This window comes from Gorilla gorilla, chromosome 5 (genome assembly GCF_029281585.2).
Source record: "Gorilla gorilla gorilla isolate KB3781 chromosome 5, NHGRI_mGorGor1-v2.1_pri, whole genome shotgun sequence".
NCBI lineage: Eukaryota > Metazoa > Chordata > Mammalia > Primates > Hominidae > Gorilla > Gorilla gorilla.
This window is the reverse complement of record NC_073229.2, coordinates 53703805-53724062: the sequence shown is the minus strand read 5'-3', so window position 1 is coordinate 53724062 and position 20258 is coordinate 53703805. Positions and strand designations below refer to the sequence as shown.

General features: G+C 44.4%; 1 protein-coding gene across 3 annotated transcripts in view; it reads left to right on the top strand.

The window, feature by feature from the left end:
• Positions 1-19533, top strand: part of SLC26A8 (solute carrier family 26 member 8) — an 86816-nt gene extending 67283 nt beyond the window's left edge. For all 3 annotated transcript variants that reach the window (XM_031012557.3, XM_055390276.2, XM_031012559.3), the window contains 9 exons: positions 468-563; positions 1992-2098; positions 2179-2248; positions 3284-3376; positions 3499-3630; positions 7586-7954; positions 11589-11643; positions 11741-11925; positions 18714-19533. In XM_031012557.3, the coding sequence (XP_030868417.1) occupies positions 468-563; positions 1992-2098; positions 2179-2248; positions 3284-3376; positions 3499-3630; positions 7586-7954; positions 11589-11643; positions 11741-11925; positions 18714-19154 (1548 nt within the window). In that variant the 3' untranslated portion in view covers positions 19155-19533. The remainder of the gene's footprint in view (positions 1-467; positions 564-1991; positions 2099-2178; positions 2249-3283; positions 3377-3498; positions 3631-7585; positions 7955-11588; positions 11644-11740; positions 11926-18713) is intronic.
• The last annotated feature ends 725 nt before the right edge of the window (positions 19534-20258 follow it).

Genomic DNA, 20258 nt, shown 5'->3' with positions numbered 1-20258 from the left:
TGAATCTAAAAGGGGCTATTGTCAGCTTTCCTGGCTGAATCAGTCAGGCCTTGACATTGGCCTGACCTTGCCTTGTGTTTTTGGCAAATTAAGGAGGAGAGCAAAGAAAAATGTAGAGACAAAATTAGCCGTGAGTGATGGCACGTAGTCCCAGCTACTTGGGAGGCTGAGTGGGGAGGACGTCTTGAGCCCAGGAGTTCAAGGCTGCAATGAGCTATGATAGCACGTCACAGCACTCCAGCCTGGGCAAGAGCGAGACCCTGCCTCAGAAAGGAAGAGAAAAGAGAAACGTAGAGAAAATTTATTTGATTGGACAATGAGTTGGAACATAGACATGGTATTCATATAAAATATCAATGCAAAATATCTCAAAGTGGCAAGGCTAACTTTTTGTGATTCCTTGGTGGGGATTTGTGAGTTTTACACCCCAAAGGGAAAATGAACCAGGATTTATCTTTTCCCCACAGGCTGTGCTGGCTGGTATTATTCTGAGCAACGTCGTTCCCTACCTTGAAACCATTTCTAACCTACCCAGCCTGTGGAGGCAGGACCAATATGACTGTGTGAGTGTAGATGCCCTGGCTGAGGAAGGGGAGGGCAGAGGGAGGTTGGAGAGAGGGAGAAAGAACAAACAAAAGAGATCTGCCATGGACCTAAAGAACACAAACAACTCTTTGATGCCTAGTACTCCAGTTTTGCTTTAAAAAGGAGAGTCAAGGTTGTTGGTACATGAAAACACGAAGACCTCATTCCAACTATGCAAAATTAAATGAAAAGGATTAAGTGGCTACAGCTACATCCAAATCTAGCAAAAAGGGTTTGTCATTTATCGCATATTTGGATAACTTTTTTTTTTTTTTTTTTTGAGACGGAGTCTCACTCTGTTGCCCAGGCTGGAGTGCAGTGGCGTGATCTCAGCCCACTGCAACCTCTGCCTCCCGGGTTCAAGTGATTCTCCTGCCTCAGCCTCCCGAGTAGCTGGGACTGCAGGAGCCCACCACCATGCCCGGCTAATTTTTGTATTTTTAGTAGAGACAGGGTTTCACCATATTGACCAGGCTGGTCTCAAACTCCTAACCTTGTGATCCACGTGCCTCAGCCTCCCAAAGTGCTGGGATTACAGGCGTGAGCCACTGCACCCAGCCTTGAATGACTTTTAATCCAGTTAATGTAAATACATTTCAGGATAGGAGTCTCCAATCCCAATAAGGGAAGGTGGTGTCTTGTCAGGCAGAATAACTGCTGGAGCACACTCCTCTCTGGAGCACAAAACTGGAGGTCAGAAAGGGGAAACAGCAAGAAATAAAAGGTGGAGGATAGAATGTGATGAGAGGAGGACCCAGGAGAGGCAAAGAAATATGAAAGGGGATAACTTTTGGAGCCAGATCCCTGAGGAGCTAAGAGGGGATGGATCCACTGCACAGATAGTTTCTATTCCAGGGGGAGGCATACCACTTCCAAAGGGACGGAAGAGAATAAGGAAATATTGAGTATAGATACTGACAAGTGGCAGCTGGTGAGGAAAATATATATTTAAGGAATTTCAGCCGACTTTTCTTCTGTGAAGATGAAGTAATGGAGAAGGTGCTGGGGTAGGGGCCTGAAAAGGATGGTAAAGATTTGCAACAACTCTTATACGTCTTAAAATAGCAACTACCATTTGGTGAGTATTCTAGTTGGCTTTGCAAATGGTATTCCTAATCTCAACAAAGCCTATAAGGTAGACATTATTACTATTTTGCACATGAGGAAATTGAAGTTTTGAGAGAGATTTGAAGACAGAGGCGACCAGGGATGCATAAAAGAATTGCTAGGCATCCTGGAGGGCCCCATTGTTTGTCACGGCACAAGTCCATGTGGCTATGGAATATTTCTCTAAAGCCCAGGTGTAGTAAGGGAGAGGGTGAAGGTGAGTTGAGAAACAGGACTGATCATTTTCTCAGTTGAACTTGTTTTCATGATCATTTTCCCCTCATTCCCTTTTCCATAAGGCTCTTTGGATGATGACATTCTCATCTTCAATTTTCCTGGGACTGGACATTGGACTAATTATCTCAGTAGTTTCTGCTTTCTTCATCACCACTGTTCGTTCACACAGGTACTTTGTCTCAGGTAATAGGAGGTTAACAAGGCAAGGTAAGCCAACTCTGACCTAAAGGCAAGTGCATTTCCTTTCAGAGCTAAGATTCTTCTCCTGGGTCAAATCCCTAACACCAACATTTATAGAAGCATCAGTGATTATCGGGAGGTAAGAATCCAAATGGGTCCCATTTCTCTGCCTAAGGGATAGGGTGGGCCCCACCTCATGCTTAGTTTTTCTACAAAATCCCTTGCCATTGTTTCCTGCACTGCAGATACACATTTACAAAGGAGGGGGATGTGATGTACACTGGTAGAGATGGGTTCTTTGTTTTTATTTTTTTTTTGGAGACAGAGTCTTGCTCTGTCACCCAAGCTGGACAGTGCAGTGCAGTGGCTCGATCTTGGCTTACTGCAACCTCCACCTGCCAGGTTCAAGCAATTCTCCTGCCTCAGCCTCCCCAGTAGCTGGGATTACAGGCGTGCCCCATCATACCCGGCTAATTTTTTGTATTTTAGTAGAGACAGGGTTTCACCATGTTGCCCAGGCTGGTCTTGGACTCCTGAGCTCAGGCAATCTGCTTGCCTCAGCCTTCTAGAGTGCTAGGATTACAGGCATGACTCAACACGCCCAGCCAAGACGGGTTCTTAAGTAGCTAAATTCTTATAGTACTGCAGCCAGTTAAAGATCATTTGTAAATGTACTTTAAGGAGAGTTTGGCCAAGAAAAAGGAAATGAAGGGAGAAAGAAGACAGCAGGAAAAGCAGAGGGTGAAAATGGGAGGAAATAATTTTCTAGCTCTTGTCTCTAATAAAGAAGAATACAGGCTGGGTGTGTTGGCTCACACCTGTAATTCCAGCACTTTGGGAGGCCAGGCATTTGAGACCAGCGTGGCCAACATGGTGAAACCCCGTATCTACTAAAAATACAAAAATTAGCAGGGCGTGATGGCAGGTGCCTGTAATCCCAGCTACTTAAGAGGCTGAGGCAGGAGAATTGCTTGAACCCGAGAGGCGGAGGTTGCAGTGAGCCAAGATCGTGCCATTGCACTCCAGCCTGGGCGACAGAGTGAGACTCTGTCTCAAAAAAAATAAAAAAATAAAAAAGAAGAATACAGACTCTCTAGGAGCTTCTAAGGATGTATTATTCTTATTTCATAAAATAACTGAGAAATTTCCCTCAACTTTACATTTTGTCTTGCAGATCATCACCATTCCTGGGGTGAAAATCTTCCAGTGCTGCAGCTCAATTACATTTGTAAATGTTTACTACCTAAAGCATAAGCTGTTAAAAGAGGTATCTGCCCTCCTGCCCGCCTTTCTCAACCTGCCCACTCCCTGCCACTGGCATCTCTCTCCCACTCTTTCACCTTCTGTTCCACCATTCTCCCTCTGGATGAGACCTCTCATGTCTTTCAGGTTGATATGGTAAAGGTGCCTCTTAAAGAAGAAGAAATTTTCAGCTTGTTTAATTCAAGTGACACCAATCTACAAGGAGGAAAGATTTGCAGGTGTTTCTGCAACTGTGATGATCTGGAGCCGCTGCCCAGGGTTAGAAATGCCTTTTCTTTCCTATGTTTTTCTCCATATTTTATAAACAAGTACACTAGTCATTTCTTAAAAAAAAAAAATCAAAACCTCTAAGGGATTTTGACTTTTAGATGGACCATGAAGAATTCAGAAATTAAGATACAAGGTTCCTCTCACCTTGGAGGCTTGACTGAAAAAAAAAAGGCACAAGATTCCCCCTTGAGGTTCAGGTTTTCACAAGAAAGTAGGTGGGAAGTGTTCTGACTTCTATTGGATGAACAGTGACCAGAGAACAGTTTGCCTGTTGAGACTGCAATTCTGTAGTTGCACCTATTTCCCTGGCTCTTAGCGGCCAAGCTTTAGATTTCTGAAAATAAGTGGCTTAAAGATTGTTTTCTGATTCCAACTAGGGCAAGGTCAAGGTTGCTGGGCTTCTCAAGGATCTGCCAGGGTCTCCTGATGTCTTCCTGTGGCCAAGAAAATGATGATGGGAGATGGGGGAAAGGAGCGGGGAGGATGAGCACAGGCTGCTATTTCAGATGGGAATTTTACAGCATTTGGAGGTTATTTTCACTGATGAGAATTACAAAGTATTCATTATTTCCAAACCGGACTTGATCTAAGTAGTCCCTTCCCCCAGAGCAGGATTGCTCATTTCTAGCTTTTGGGTCTTTCGGCAATCACCTAGTCTACAGCACTCACTCTGGAGGGGCTGCTCTCTCTATACACAAAGATTTACATCCTCCCCCACAACACACACACACAAGTGCCTCCACCCCGCCATGCAGGTGCTTGCAAAACCCTGAGCATCCACTCTTGTTGCCATACATTCTAATGGAGCATAGGTTCTACTGAGCTACTGAGAAGGGGTTTCACCATGTTGGCCAGGCTAGTCTCGAACTCCTGACCTCAGGCAATCCACCTGCCTCAGTCTCCCAAAGTGCTGGGATTACAGGGGTGAGCACCACACCTGGCTTGTTTTTTTCTTTCATAATAGTGGTATATCTTAAGATTGACAAAATAGCATAGTGAATCATGCAATATAGCATATAGCTGTCTTTTAAATTGTATGTTTAGATTCTAACAGCCCCAAGTAGCTGGGATTACAGGTACACGCCACCATGCCTGGCTAATTTTGTATTTTTAGTAGAGATCAGGGTTTCACCATATTGGTCAGGCTGGTCTCGAACTCAAGACCTCAGGTGATCCACCTGCCTTAGCCTCCCAAAGTGCTGGGATTACAGGCGTGAGCCACCATGCCCAGCTAGATTCTAACAGCTCTTAAGACGTCAAGTAAGGGGAGATTGGCATGAGCTCAAAAGTCAGAAAAACTTTGTGGTAGCATCAGCCTGTGCTGGGAAATTTATGAGAATTTTGGATTGATGTTGGGTAGGAAAAAAGAGGATTCCCAGTCCATGGACAGGCTTCGACAAAGACACCAAGGTAGAAATAAACGTGGGGCTCTTAGGATAGAGGCTTAGCCTGGGAAGTAAGGTCAGGCAGATAACACATGAGGGGATTGTAAGAAAGATAAGAACGTAGAGTAGTTGGAGGAGAGAAAAGAAGGATCTCGGATGGCCAGGCGCAGTGGCTTACGCCCGTAATCCCAGAACTTTGGGAGGCCGAGGCAGGCGGATCACCTGGGGTCGGGAGTTCGAAACTAGCCTGGCCAACATGGTGAAACCCTGTCTCTACTAAAAATACAAAATTAGCCCGGCATAGTGGCTCATGCCTGTAATCCCAGCTACTCGGGAGGCTGAGGCAGGAGAATCGCTTGAACCCAGGAGGCGGAAGTTCAGTGAGCCAGAATCTGTGCCACTACACTCCAGCCTGGGCGACAAGAGCGAAACTCCATCTCAAAAAAAAAAAAAAAAAAAAAAAAAAAAAAAAAAGGTGGCCCTCAGAGAATTCCCTCTGCCTAGAGGAGCTCACATCTCCCTGCCACTGAGCCAACCCTGGCCTGTTCCCCAAATGCCTGGCCCCAGTGACCTCAAGCCTTGGGAAGAGCTCTCTCCTTTGAACTGCAAACTGCAGCATTATCATCTATCCACACCACTTTTCTTTTCTTTTCTGCTATACAATATATACTACCTCATATTGTTTTTAGCTTTAAATTTTTAAAATTTATTTCACAAGCAACATTGTTAGAATAACATTAAAAAAAAAATAGAAACATCACCCAGAATTACACCACTCTAGCAAAGGAATTCTTCTCATTATTCCTTGTGCTTTATAGTTCTCGTCCATATATATTCTTACTTATCCTTTTTATTTTGAGATGGAGTTTCACTCTTGTTACCCGGGCTGGAGTGTGATGGTGCGACCTTGGCTCACCACAAACTCTACTTCCTGGGTTCAAGCAATTTTCCTGCCTCAGCCTCCCGAGTAGCTGAGATTACAGGCATTTACCACCCTGTCTGGCTAATTTTGTATTTTTAGTAGAGACGTGGTTTCTCCATGTTGGTCAGGCTGGTCTTGAACTCCCAACCTCAGGTGATCTGCCCGTCTCGGCCTCCCACAGTGCTAGGATTACAGGCGTGAGGCACACCCCCAGCTTTTGTTTTTTTTTTTCTTTTGAGATGGAGTTTTGCTCTTATTGCCCAGGCTGGAGTGCAATGGCACAATTTCAACTCCCTGCAACTTCTGTCTTCTGGGTTCAAGCAATTCTCCTGCCTCAGCCTCCTAAGTAGCTGGGATTACAGGCATGCACCACCACACCTGGCTAACTTTGTATTTTTAGTAGAGATGGAATTTCGCCATGTTGGTCAGGCTGGTCTCGAACTCCTGACCTCAGATGATCCACCCACCTCAGCCTCCCAAAGTTCTGGGATTACAGGTGTGAGCCACCATGCCTGGCCTTACTTATCCCTTTAATGAACGTGTGCACACTGCCAGGTAGAGTCTGGTTCCTGTAAATGCAGAGTCCACATTTGCATCCTGCACATCATTGTGTTCCTGGTCCTTGGTACTGTCCTTAAGCTATAGCAGGCAGTCTGGGCCTTTAGGAGGTTGACAGCAGTGGTAAAGACAGCCTTGCTCATGTAATTTTTATTTATTTTTTTTTTTTTGGACATAAGGTCTTGCTCTGTTGCTCAATCTGGAGTGTGGTGGTGTGGTCACAGCTCACTGCAGCCTCAACCTCCCAGCCTCAAGCGATCCTCTCACCTCAGCCTCCTGAGTACCTGGGACAATAGGCATGTGCCAGCTTTTTTTGGGGGGGGGGCAGGGGGGCATGACAGGGTCTCACTGTGTCACCCAGGCTGGAGTGTGCACTGGTGCAATCTTGGCTCACTGCAACCTTCATCTCCCAGGCTCAAGCAATCCTCCCACCTCAGCCTCCCCAGTAGGTGGGGCTACAGGCTCGCTGACACGCCCAGCTATTTTTATTCTTATTTATTTTTTATTTTTTTGTATTTTTTGTAGAGACAGGTTTTTGCCATGTTGCCCAGGCTGGTTTCAAACTGCTGAGCTCAAGGGATCCACCTGCTTCGACCTTCCAAAGTGCTAGAATTATAGGCATGAGCCACTGCACCCAGCCTTCAAGTGCTTTTTGTCTTAAGGAAGTCTGAAAGGAGACTGTTGCACTGATGAAGGAAGAGGGTGCTGAGACGAGGGACTGATGGGAAAAAAATACTTCACACAAAGTATTAGTAGGCACTGGAGACTAACTAGGACCCAAGCATGAGGAAAAGGAGTAAAAGATGTTTTAAGTCTGGCTCACTGGGACAGTGATGAACATCAGAAGTTGGGAGGGGGGTGTCGTGGGTGGTGAAGATGAGGAAAGATGACTGTGGTGGCTTCAGCTGTGAGCTTGAAGTGACAGATATCCAAGTAAAAAATGCACAGTACCTACTCTCGGGAGAAGTTTCATGAGAGAGGGACATGAGCTGGCAGAGACAAGAAATAGCATCGTTGCAAGTCCTTCCGGCCCTTGTTGGTGTCTTACCACAGCCCTCCCTTAACTCTGTCGTCCCAGATTCTTTACACAGAGCGATTTGAAAATAAACTGGATCCCGAAGCATCCTCCGTTAACCTGATTCACTGCTCACATTTTGAGAGTATGAACACAAGCCAAACTGCATCTGAAGACCAAGTGCCATACACAGTATCGTCCGTGTCTCAGAAAAATCAAGGGCAACAGTATGAGGAGGTGGAGGAAGTTTGGCTTCCTAATAACTCATCAAGAAACAGCTCACCAGGACTGCCTGATGTGGCGGAAAGCCAGGGGAGGAGATCACTCATCCCTTACTCAGATGCGTCTCTACTGCCCAGTGTCCACACCATCATCCTGGATTTCTCCATGGTACACTACGTGGATTCACGGGGGTTAGTTGTATTAAGACAGGTAAGTACTGAGGAGGCCTTGGCAGGAGCTCTGATCCCCCTCCTACCATCCCAACCCCACCGTGATCCTGATTGAATTCTGTTAGTCACTGATCAGCTGCTATGAGACTGCTAGGCCACCAGAGTCTTGGACACCGAAGGCAGTATAATATAAGGTCAATCAAAATAAAAAGAGAATGAACCAATTCTTTTTTCTTTTTTCTTTTTTGAGATGGAGCCTCACTCTGTTGCCAGGCTGGAGTGCAGTGGCACAATCTTGGCTCACTGCAACCTCCACCTCCCAGGTTCAAGAGATTCTCCTGCCTCAGCCTCCTGAATGGCTGGAACTACAGGCATGTGTCACTACGCCCTGCTAATTTTTGTATTTTTGGTAGAGACGGGGTTTCACCATGTTGGCCAGGTTGGTCTCAAACTGCTAACCTCAAGTGATCCGCCCACCTCGGCCTACCAAAGCTCTGGGATTACAGGCGTGAGCCACCATGCCCAGCCTAAAATGAACCAATTCTGATGTATTGAGCTGTGGTTGGTTTGGTAAGCATAAAACATTATTATTTCTCAAGAAATGAAAAACAGGACACTCTGAACTTCACTGAAACAGCAATCTGTGCCACGCCCAGTAACTCCCAGAACATCCTGGGAGTCAGCTGCAAATCTCTTCAAGGAATAGGTCTGAATGCTTCAGAAAAAAAGCAGCTCACCAGGAATTCTCCACAGTTCAGCTGATCTGAACCAGCACTGTAAAAGGCACTGGGCTGTCCTGTACTCCAGTTTGAAGAGGTTGGGATGAAATGACACCTCAAACTTGGGGCTGGCTGTCCAGTACCTGCAGGGTCTTCCCCACTTCCTTCCTCACTGACACATCTTCAGGTGAAAAGGACAGGGATGATTTTCCCTTCAAAAGCTGTGTCCCTGGGTCCTGACTTCTTTTCTACTCTTGGGTTTCTCTAACAGTTCTCTTTTGTCTTCCTCCTATATGGTACAGACAGTTTAAGTGCACAGCTAACCATATTGATGTCATTGTTTAATGCCTCATAAGTATAATATTCCTTTTTAGCCAGCTTATCCCAGTTTACAGCACTCTGTCTCCCTCTTGGTGATGGCTCAGGTTTGAACATCCTGAACACTCATGGTGTTTGAGTGCTTCTTTTGAGATTTGCGCGCCTCTTTTGAGATTTGTGCCTTTGGTTTTCCTTCTTTTATCCTCAGAACCTATTTTGTCATATTTTCTTACTCCTAAGGGAATGCGACTGCCTCTTAAGTGAGTCCAGCTTCTCTTTGGTCTGGGGCAAAAGGAAGCTTTTCATAGCAGAAAGAACTCTGGTTTGCAGTCTGGGATGTATGCTCTGTCTTGGCTCACTGTCCTTCTGACCCGAGGCAAATTACTAAATTGAACTGGGTCTCCGTTTCCTAATCTACAAAATGAGAGGTTTGGAAGAGATTAAGAGCTTTCCCATCCATGAGATCGTTTTATTTTTCAACACCGTTTTCTGACTCAATTATACTTTGAAAATCTGTTGTTATTTGGGCTTTTCCATCTTATTCTACTGGGCTATGTTCTCCCCTCCTGGTCTTGGGCTGTAGTTGTTACTTTAGATTTTATTCAGCCCACGTTGCTGAGTGTCTACTACGTGCCAGACTGAGCTGGGCACATGTATATACACTATCTCATGTAATTTTCACAACTGCCTTGAGAGACAGGCCATACTTTCCCCTAAGAGTCTGAGGCTCACAGCTCATAAGTGGCCTGTCCAGCATTGAAACGTTTAAGTATCTGACTTTATATCATACTTTCTCTCTGTTCCATGGTATAGTTGTGTCATTGTCTCCCTTGCTCCTCCTCTTTTTGTAGAGGCACCATATGTTCTGGTCCTTGGCAGCACCCACCCACACCTGGCCCATGTTGATGACTTTCTGTTCCATCCCCAACATGGAGACAATGTCAGACGCCTTTCACTTTCAGCCTTCAGAGATTCATGGTGTACTTTTGCACTCTAAAAATACAGGTTTCTTCATTTCCTTTGTAGTTGTGTATACTGCCTCCTTATTGGAAGAAATCATTCTATTTACTTTATAATTGAAAACTGGAACCTAAGAAAAATCCATCAGTCCTTTTTTTTTTTTTTTGAGACAGCATCTTGCTGTGTCGCCCAGGCTGGAGTGCAGTGGCATGATCTCGGCTCACTGCAGTCTCCACCTCCCGGGTTCAAGTGATTCTTCTGCCTCAGTCTCCTGAGTAGCTGGGACTACAGGCGCACACCACCACACCCGCATAATTTTTGTATTTTTAGTAGAGATGGGGTTTCACCATATTGGCCAGGCTTGTCTCGAACTTCTGACCTCGTGATCTGCTTGCCTCAGCCTCCCAAAGTGCTGGGATTACAGGCATGAGCCACCGCGCCCGGCCTACCCATCAGTCCATTCTTATTGGAGACAGCCACTCAGATTAAACTTCTTCCTAATTCATGGGACTTTCCTTTTCCAGCACTTGTCATTTAGAGTCTGTTGTGGCCCTTTGCCAAATGACTTTGTGATTTGCCATATGATCAAGAATGACTTCATTTCCTCTTGGTAGTGAAAGAAGCAGAGTTCGTTTCTTTTGACACTTTAACTTAGTGCTCAGGGTTGGTGTCTACTTAGTCTTAAGTATTAAAGTCGATATTGATTTGCTTTGAAGTGAACTTCAAGATTTATTGCCCCACAGTGTATATATTGGCTGAAGCAAACTTGAGGACAGTAGCTGATGTTTACTTATCTGATAGTAAACATCTGATGTTTTACTAAAATCAAATGCAACTTTGCAAGGCAGCTCTGAATGTGACCCTCAGGGTTTGTGAATTCCGTTCCCTACTGCATCACCTGAGCATCTCTGAGCCACATCTTGCTTCCTCTGCTCAGTAAACTCCAGGGGGAAGGGGGGTCTCATGCAAACACTAGGCCATCATGCCAAAATATGGTTGTTTGAGATGACTCTCCAGAGTGTTTGCCTCACACCTGTGGCTGTCTCTATGCTAGGGCTTTCCTCCTGCAGACGTCCTGTCTTGATGTATACTGTTTATCCCCTTGAGACTATGGGCAGCTCTCCCTCCTGCTCCCCACCCTCACATGACGCAGTCTGATTCTCTTTTGCATTCCCAGCACTATAGATGTTTTCCGGCATAGAGAACTCCACTCATCAAATGTTTGTAGAGCTGAATTGGGATGCAAGGTACATATACCTCCAGACAAGTGAAGGGCCAAAGGGGTTTTAAAACTCAGCTAATTGGCTGGGTGCAGTGGCCCACGCCTGTAATCCCAGCATTTTGGGACGTTGAGGCAGGCAGATCACGAAGTCAGGAGTTTGAGACCAGCCTGGCCAATATGGTGAAACCCTGTCTCTATTAAAAATACAAAAATTAGCCAGGCGTGGTGGTATGCACCTGTAGTCTCAGCTACTTGGGAGGCTGAGGTGGACAAATCACTTGAACCTGGGAGGCGGAGGTTGCAGTGAGCCGAGATCACGCCACTGCACTCCATCTGGGTGACAGAGTGAGACTGTCACAAAAAACAAAACAAAACAAAACAAACACTTAGCTAATTAGAAGGCCTTTCCTAGCAAGTATAAAGCCTTCTGATACTGGTTTTCTCTCCCCCCGCAGATATGCAATGCCTTTCAAAACGCCAACATTTTGATACTCATTGCAGGGTGTCACTGTGAGTATCCTTCACCCTGTGAGAGGGCTGTTTTGCACCCTGGGTCCTCTGCTCCCCAAGTATCTGACATTGTGTGTGTTCTGGGTTTGGTTTTTAGCTTCCATAGTCAGGGCATTTGAGAGGAATGATTTCTTTGACGCTGGCATCACCAAGACCCAGCTGTTCCTCAGCGTTCACGACGCCGTGCTGTTTGCCTTGTCAAGGAAGGTCATAGGCTCCTCCGAGTTAAGCATCGATGAATCTGAGACAGTGATACGGGAAACCTACTCAGAAACAGACAAGGTCGGACAAACAGACAAAGCATGAGGTTGGGGGAAGGGATTGAGGGCAGTGGGGGGATGGGTGAGGGGTGGCTGGGGGCTGGGAGTCAGGATACCTGATCAGATAGAGGAATAATGTCCAGGAAAGGTATTTAGTATGGCTGTACCAGAATCTGGGATGTTGAAATGCACCCTTACCACTTGGTAAATAGCAGTGGATCTGAGCAGCCAAGTGCCCTCACTGTCATGGCATCAGGGTTCCATTCAAGAAATTTCCCTAACTGAAGAGAGGGTTTGCCCAACCCAGCACAGACCTCAAGGATCCTTCTACAGCATTCTTGGTTAGTGTCTATTACCAGTTGCTAAATATTCTAAATGTCTCCCCTAGCTATACCTTTAGAATTCCTCCCCACCCCACCCACTCTTGGGGTGAATAATAATACTAATGAACTAGCAGAGATTCAGATCTATAATCTTGTCTAATACCTCAGCTTTATTACCTTTACATTGTTGTGGTATGAGATTTACTCAAGCTGACCAAATGCAAAGGAGAATAATATATAAGTCTGAATTTTCAGCCTTTTGTTAATACTGAGACCTGGCTGAGTGCGATGGCTCACACCTGTAATCCTAGCACCTTGGGAGGCCGAGGCAGGTAGATCATGAGATCAGGAGTTCAAGACCATCCTAGCCAACATGGTGAAACCCCATCTCTACTAGAACTACAAAAATTAGCCAGGCATGGTGGCGGGCACCTGTAGTCCCTGTTGCTTGGGAGGCTGAGGCAGAATTGCTTGAACCCGGGAGGCAGAGGTTGCAGTGAGCTGAGATCACGCCACTGCACTGCAGCCTGGGCGACAGAGTGAGACTCTGTCTAAAAAAAAAAAAATACCGAGACCTGGGCCTACTTTAGCATTTTCAAATCAGTACCTGTGTAGGTTAAAGGTTTCCAAAAACAAAAAAAGGAAATTAAAACAGATGGGCACTAAAATATTATCTAATATTATCTAATGACTAGAAATCATTATTAAACAAAGCCTAGTTGATGAAATGAGACACCACATCTGAAACAGTTAAGACCATACAACGGCCGGGCGGGATGGCTCACGCCTGTAATCCCAGCACTTTGGGAGGCCAAGGCAGGTGAATCACTAGGTCAGGAGATCGAGACCATCCTGGTGAAACCCCATCTCTACTAAAAATACAAAAAAATTAGCCGGGCGTGGTGGCACGCGCCTGTAGTCCCAGCTACTTGGGAGGCTGAGGCAGGAGAATTGCTTGAACCCAGGAGGCAGAGGTTGCGGTGAGCCGAGATCGCACCACTGCACTCCAGACTGGGCGACAGAGTGAGACTCTAAAAAAAAAAAACAAAAACACACACACACACACAACTAGTTAACTGGTAGTTAATAAAAACTAGTTAACTAGTAGTTAATAATTAGTAATGACTAACTAATTGGTTTGAATTATGCAGTCTGCTTTTACTATAAATGGAAGTTTCTCTATTTTTTAATTTATAATTATGATACTCGATATATTTGTTTTTACATATTTAGTCATATCTATTAATATTTCCTTTTCTTATTATATTTACTTTTTATTTAGAAAGTCATTCCCTCTTAGAAGGTAAATAAGACAAATTTTCTAGATTTTTATGTTTTTATTTTTTATATGTTATACTCTTTAATGTAAATAGAATGTATTTCAGTATACAGGTATTGAAGGGTAATCTTTATTTTTTTTTTTATTTTTGAGACAGTCTCATTCTGTCACCCAGGCTGGAGTGCAATGGCATGGTCTCGGCTCACCGCAACCTCTGCCTCCTGGGTTCAAGCGATTCTCCTGCCTCAGCCTTCCAGGTAGCTGGGACTACAGGCGCCCGCCACCACACCTGGATAATTTTTATATTTTTAGTAGAGACAGGGTTTCACTATGTTGGCCAGGCTGGTCTAGAACTCCTGACCTCGTGATCTACCCGCCCCAGCCTCCCAAAGTGCTGGGATTACAGGCATGAGCCACTGCACTCCGGCTTAATCTTTATTTTTTATCTATGTAGCTAACTATTTTGGGCTATATGCCATCTATCTTAGTTCATTAGTGCTACTATAACAAAATATCTGAGACTGGGTAATTTGTAAATAATAGATATTTATTTCTCACAGTTCTGAATGCGAGAAGTCCAAGATCAAGGTCCTGGCAGTTTCAGTGTCTGCTGAGGGCTTCTTCCATCTTCTCTCAGCAGCATCCCCACATGGCAGAAGGTGGAAGGACAAAAGGGTTTATGCTAGCCCTCCAGCCCTTTTATAAGGCACTAATCCATTCACAAGGGCAGAGCCCTTATGACTTAATCACTCCCCAAAGGCCTCACCTCTTAATACCACCACAATGTGGATGGATTTTGGAAGCCACACATGCAAATCATACCATCCAACCATCTATTGAATAAGCCTTCTTTCCCCTACTGATATGTTATTTTCATAAAATATTATATTCTTATGAAAACTAAAGTGTATTTCTAGTTTAGTTGTGGATGTCATTTTTCTGTATAGCTTCAGTATCACAGTGTTTTTTGTTTTTGTTTTTGTTTTTTGAGACAGAGTCTCACTTTGTCGCCCAGTCTGGAGTGCAGTGGCACAATCTCGGCTCACTGCAACCTCCGCCTCCCAGGTTCACGTGATTGTCCTGCCTCAGCCTCCTGAGTAGCTGGGCTTACAGGCATGCGCCACCACACCTGGCTTATTTTTGTATTTTTATTTGAGACGAGGTTTCACCATGTTGCCCAGGCTGGTCTCGAACTCCTGACCTCAGGTGATCTGCCCACCTTAGCCTCCCAAAATGCTGGGATTACAGATGTGAGCCATCGCGCCTAGCCATCACACTGTTTTTATTAGTATTGCTGTATAATACACTTTAACATTTGGTTAAGTCCTATGTCATCAGTGTTCTATTTCAAAATTTGCTAAGTCATTCTCACCAATTTATTCTTCCAAACCAACTTTTGAATCTTTTGTCAGGTCCCCACCCCACAAAAACAAATCTTATTGAAATAATCATTAGAGTTGTATTAAAAATATAAAATCCCTTGAGAATTTATATCTTTATAGTATTCATTCTTCTTATCCAGAAACATGAACTGTCTCTACATTTATTGTCTTCTTAAATGTTTCATTCATAGTAAGGTTTTGTGACTTTCTTCACATGGGAAAATCTTAGATACTTTATATGTTTTACTTTTTTGTTTTTTTGAGGCAGGGTCTCAACTCTGTCACCCAGGCTGAAGTGCAGTGGGCATGATCACAGTGCACCACAGCCTCGGCCTCTCAGGCTCAAGCAATCCTCCAACCTCAGCTTCCTGAGTATTTGGGAGTACAGACGCACACCACTATGCCCAGCTAATATTTGTATCTTTCACAGAGACGGGGTTTTGCCATGTTGCCCAGGCTAGTCTTAAACTCCTGGGCTCAAGCAATCCACCCACCTCCACCTCCCAAAGTGCTGGGATTACAGGCATGAGCCACCACACCTGGCCATTTCCATTATATTTTCTAACTGGCAATTGCTAACATATAGGAAACTCATTGATTTTTATTAAATTATTTGGCTACCTTTGTGAATCACTTTACTATTCCTAAGAGGTTTCACTGTTAATTCCTTTGGGTTTTCCAAATAGGAAAATATTTTCTAAAAATAATACTAATCTCTTATGTTCCAATTGTTAGAATTCTTATTTCAATATCATATATTATTGCATTAACTAAACCTCTCAGAATAAGTAATAATGATGAATCTTGTCTTACTCCTGAATTTAATGAGAAGGATCCTTGTGTGTCTCTATTAAGACTAGTGGTGGCCAAGCGTGGTGGCTCATGCCTGCAATCCTAGCACTTCGGGAGGCCAAGGAAGGCGGATCACTTGAGGCCAGGAGTTTGAGACCAGCCTGGCCAACATGACAAAACCCCGTCTCTACCAAAAATACAAAAAAATTAGCTGGGCATGGTGGCGCATGCCTATAACCCCAGCTACTCAGGAGGCCAAGGCATGAGAATCACTTTAACCCAGGAAGCGGAGGTTGCAGTGGGCTGAGATCCTGCCACTGCACTCCAGCCTGGGCAACAGAGCGAGACCCTGTTTCAAAAAAAAATTAAAAAATAAAAGACTAGTGGTGATGCTGGTTTAAGATGGACATATCAGCCAGCCGTAGTAACTCATGCCTGTAATGTCAGCACTTTGGGAGACTGAGGCAGAAGAATCACTTGAGGCCAGGAATTTCAGAGCAACCTGGACAACATAGTGAGACTCTTATCTTGAAAAAAAAAATTAAAAATCAGCCAGATATGATGGTGCATACCTGTAATCCTAGCTACTCGGGAGCTTGAGGCAGGAGGATTGCTTGAGCCCAGTAGTTTGAGGTCACAGTGAGCTTTGATTGTGCCACTGCACTCTGGCCTGGATGACAGAGTAAGACCCGGTCAAAAAAAAAAAGATGGACATTATCTACTAAGTTTTTAAAAAATATTTTCCTAATGTACTAACATTCTTATATTAAGACTTGGTATTGAATATGTCAATTGTTTTCTACTATTTAAGATAGGGAAGACTAGGAGAGGAGCAAGTTCTATTTCATGTGTATTGAATTCAAAATGCCTGGGCCAGGTGTGGCCTCATGCCTGTAATCCTAGCACTTTGGGAGGTGAGGCAGGTGGATCACTTGAGGCCAGGAGTTCGAGACTAGCCTGGCCAACATGGTGAATCCTATTCTCAACTAAAAATACAAAAATTAGTCGGGTGTGGTGGCGCATGCCCGTCATTCCAGCTACTTGGGAGCCTGAGGCAGGAGAATCACTTGAACCTGGGAGGCGGAAGTTGCAGTGAGCCAAGATCATGCCACTGTACTCCAGCCTGGACAACAGAGTGATACTCTGTCTAAAACAAAACAAAACAAAACAAAACAAAACAAAAAAATTCAAGTGGCCTATTAAACATTCAAATGGAGATGTCAAGAATGGAAGTGAATTTATGAACCTGCAGGTCAGGGGAAGGGTTATAACCAAAGAATCATCAGCATCAGCATATAGATGGTAATGAAAATTATGGGCCCAAAATAAAAGTCCCTATGGAGAGAGCATAGATAGACAAGAGAAAGGTCCCAGGATCAAGTCCTGGGGCATAGCAACATCTAGAAGTCCAGTAGAAGGAGAGGAGATAGCAAAAAGACCAAGGAGCAGCAACCAGGAAGGAAGGAGGAAAAGCAGAAGAGTGTCATATGGTGGTCGAGAAGAAAATGTTTCAGGAAAGTTGAAGTGATTAATTTTGAGGAATGCTGTTACAGGCTGATCCAAGGCTGACGCAAGGCCTGTGGGCACCTGCTATGTGACAAGCTCAGTGTCTGGTACTGGGGATATCAAGAACCAGGCCCTGTCATATACCACAAGGAGCTTAGAGTCTAGTAAGGAGTAGGTTTGTAAATAAATAAAGAATATGTTACTGGTACTATGATGGAAGTGTGAATGAGATGTAGTTGGAACACAAAAGAAGCTGTGGTCCTGCCTGGTCATCTTGGCTCTGAATCTGGGGTGATGACTAAGTGGATGTGGACAAGATGGAGGAGGACAAGGTAGGCAAAGGGAATGGCAAGCACAAAGCTGAGCAGTAGTCAGGCAACTCTGGGTAACTTTATGGTGAGAGCAAAGGGCGGGGACCACAGCTGGAATAAAGCTAAAGAAGAATGACAAGAGGCCAGGTCACACACAGCCTTATATGCCCTGTCAAGGATTGCACTGGGGGTTGGCAAGACAAGTAAGATCAAGAAGACAAGATGTTTCAGAATGTTGTTAAGTCCATTGCTGTTTTAAATGGTTGGTCATGAAATCCGGTCTAGCTAGAAAAGCCAGAGAAATTCTAAGTTGGAAATTGATTGAGTCTGAAGAATATAGTGAGTAACTGAGAAACCAGAAGGTAGAAAGAAGATGAAAAGCAGATTTATGGATGATGTCATTGGCATTTTAAAGAAAATTTAAAAAAAATTTAATGAAAAATAAATAAAGGTTGGACGCAGTGGCTCATGCCTGTAATCCCAGCACTTTGGGAGGCTGAGGCAGGTGGATCACTTGAGCTCAGGAGTTCGAGACCAGCCTGGCCAACATGGTGAAACCCTGTCTCTACTACAAATATAAAAATTAGCCAGTCGTGGTGGTGCATATCTGTAGTCCCAACTACTTGGGAGGCTGAGGCAAGAGAATCACTTGAATTCGGGAAGTAGAGGTTGCAGTGAGCCAAGATCATGCCACTGCACTCCAGCCTGGGCAACAGAGCAAGACTCTGTGTCAAAATTAATAATAATAATAAACAGAAAAGTAGATTTAGGCAAGAAATATTTTCTACTCTGCAAGGAACCCATGGTTCTGGTACCTTAAGTCCTCTTGTATTCTGAAATTCCTTGACTGCTCAAAAATTAAAATTCTGGGTTTTTTTTATTTGTTTGTTTTTTGAGACAAAGTCTCACTGTGTTGCTCAGGCTGGAGTGCAGCGGTGCAAACACAGCTCACTGCAGTCTCAGCCTCAAGCAATCCTCCTGCCTCAGCCTCCTGAGTAGCTAGGACTACAGGCATGCGCCATCATGCCCAACTAGTTTTTTAAATAGAAGTTAAGATAGAAGTTTCACTATGTTGCCCAGGCTGGCCTTGAACTCCTGGGCTAAAGCGATTCTCCTGCCCCAGCCTCTCAAAGTGCTGGGATTACAGGTATGAGCCACTGCGTTCAGCAGAAGTTTAAATTTAATTAGAAATTTTAACCCACCTAATTGTATTTCAGAATGACAATTCAAGATATAAAATGAGCAGCAGTTTTCTAGGAAGCCAAAAAAATGTAAGTCCAGGCTTCATCAAGATCCAACAGCCTGTAGAAGAGGAGTCGAAGTTGGATTTGGAGCTGGAATCAGAACAAGAGGCTGGGCTGGGTCTGGACCTAGACCTGGATCGGGAGCTGGAGCCTAAAATGGAGCCCAAGGCTGAGACCGAGACCAAGACCCAGACCGAGATGGAGCCCCAGCCTGAGACTGAGCCTGAGATGGAGCCCAACTCCAAATCTAGGCCAAGAGCTCACACTTTTCCTCAGCAGCGTTACTGGCCTATGTATCATCCGTCTATGGCTTCCACCCAGTCTCAGACTCAGACTCAGACATGGTCAGTGGAGAGGAGACGCCATCCTATGGATTCATACTCACCGGAGGGCAACAGCAATGAAGATGTCTAGGAGATGAACTAGAAATAAGGGGTCAGATAATGCTGGCAAATCCTTCTACCCAAAAAGGGGTCAATTGTCCAAGACCTAGACTGGATACAAACTAGCAGTACTTCCTTCCTGACTGTGACTCCTACTACCCGCCAGCCTTCTTCCTTGCTCTGCGCTGGGATCATACTCCCAAATCACATTACTAAATGCCAACAATTATCTCTGAATTCCCTATCCAGGCTCCCCTCATTTCACCTTCAGCATATATTCTAGTCATGAATTTCCTTCTTCACACACCCCACATCTCTGGGCTTTGTGCCAGACCATCTCTAACTTAATCCTCTCATCCCTGTTCCCCTTTCTCCAAAGAGATGAAGCTCAAATAAAATGTATAACTCTAGTAACATTTGGATCCTTCCTGCAGCTTCTCCCTTCTCTGTATTCTGTATCCTGAAGGAAATGTCAAATGGGAGGGATCCTGGAAGGGAGTGGACATCGTGGAGAAGAGATGAACAAGAAAAAGAAAAATTAAGTAGCATTTGTATTTTATATGCAAGGTATTTTCCCTGTACTGATAGGGGAAATGGGGAAAACAGGCAGGTTAATCCAGGCCAAAGGTAAGCCAGCCTGTGAGACTTGTAGTACCAGGTCCTGCTAAGCTGAGAGCACTTTTGCTGTCATTCTCAGAGGTCAAGATCTTATCCTGCCACTGGTTTCATAAGGCCAATTAGTAGTACCAACTGATGGGAATTCCCTTTCTGGAACTCTCCCTGGTGTTCAGATTCACATTCACCATTGCTCCTTTCTTACAAGTTTTTAAGATATAGGCAATTTGGAATCTGTACTCTTGGTGCACCGAGGAGTTAAAATCTGTGACAGCCACAACCAGCCTAGAAGTTGCAAAAGTCAATCATTACTAGTTTTGTCCAAATCCATTCAAAAAATTTCCCCCTTCCCCATTTAAAATATGTCTAGTATTAAAGTATGACCAGAAGAAAAATATAGACCCCTGGGCAAAGGTATATGAAATCCTGAATTTTATTTCCAGCTCAAAACACATGACTCCTCCTGTTTGGGTACTCCATTTCTCTTGTTAAGTGAAATAAATCTTAGTTAAAATATAGA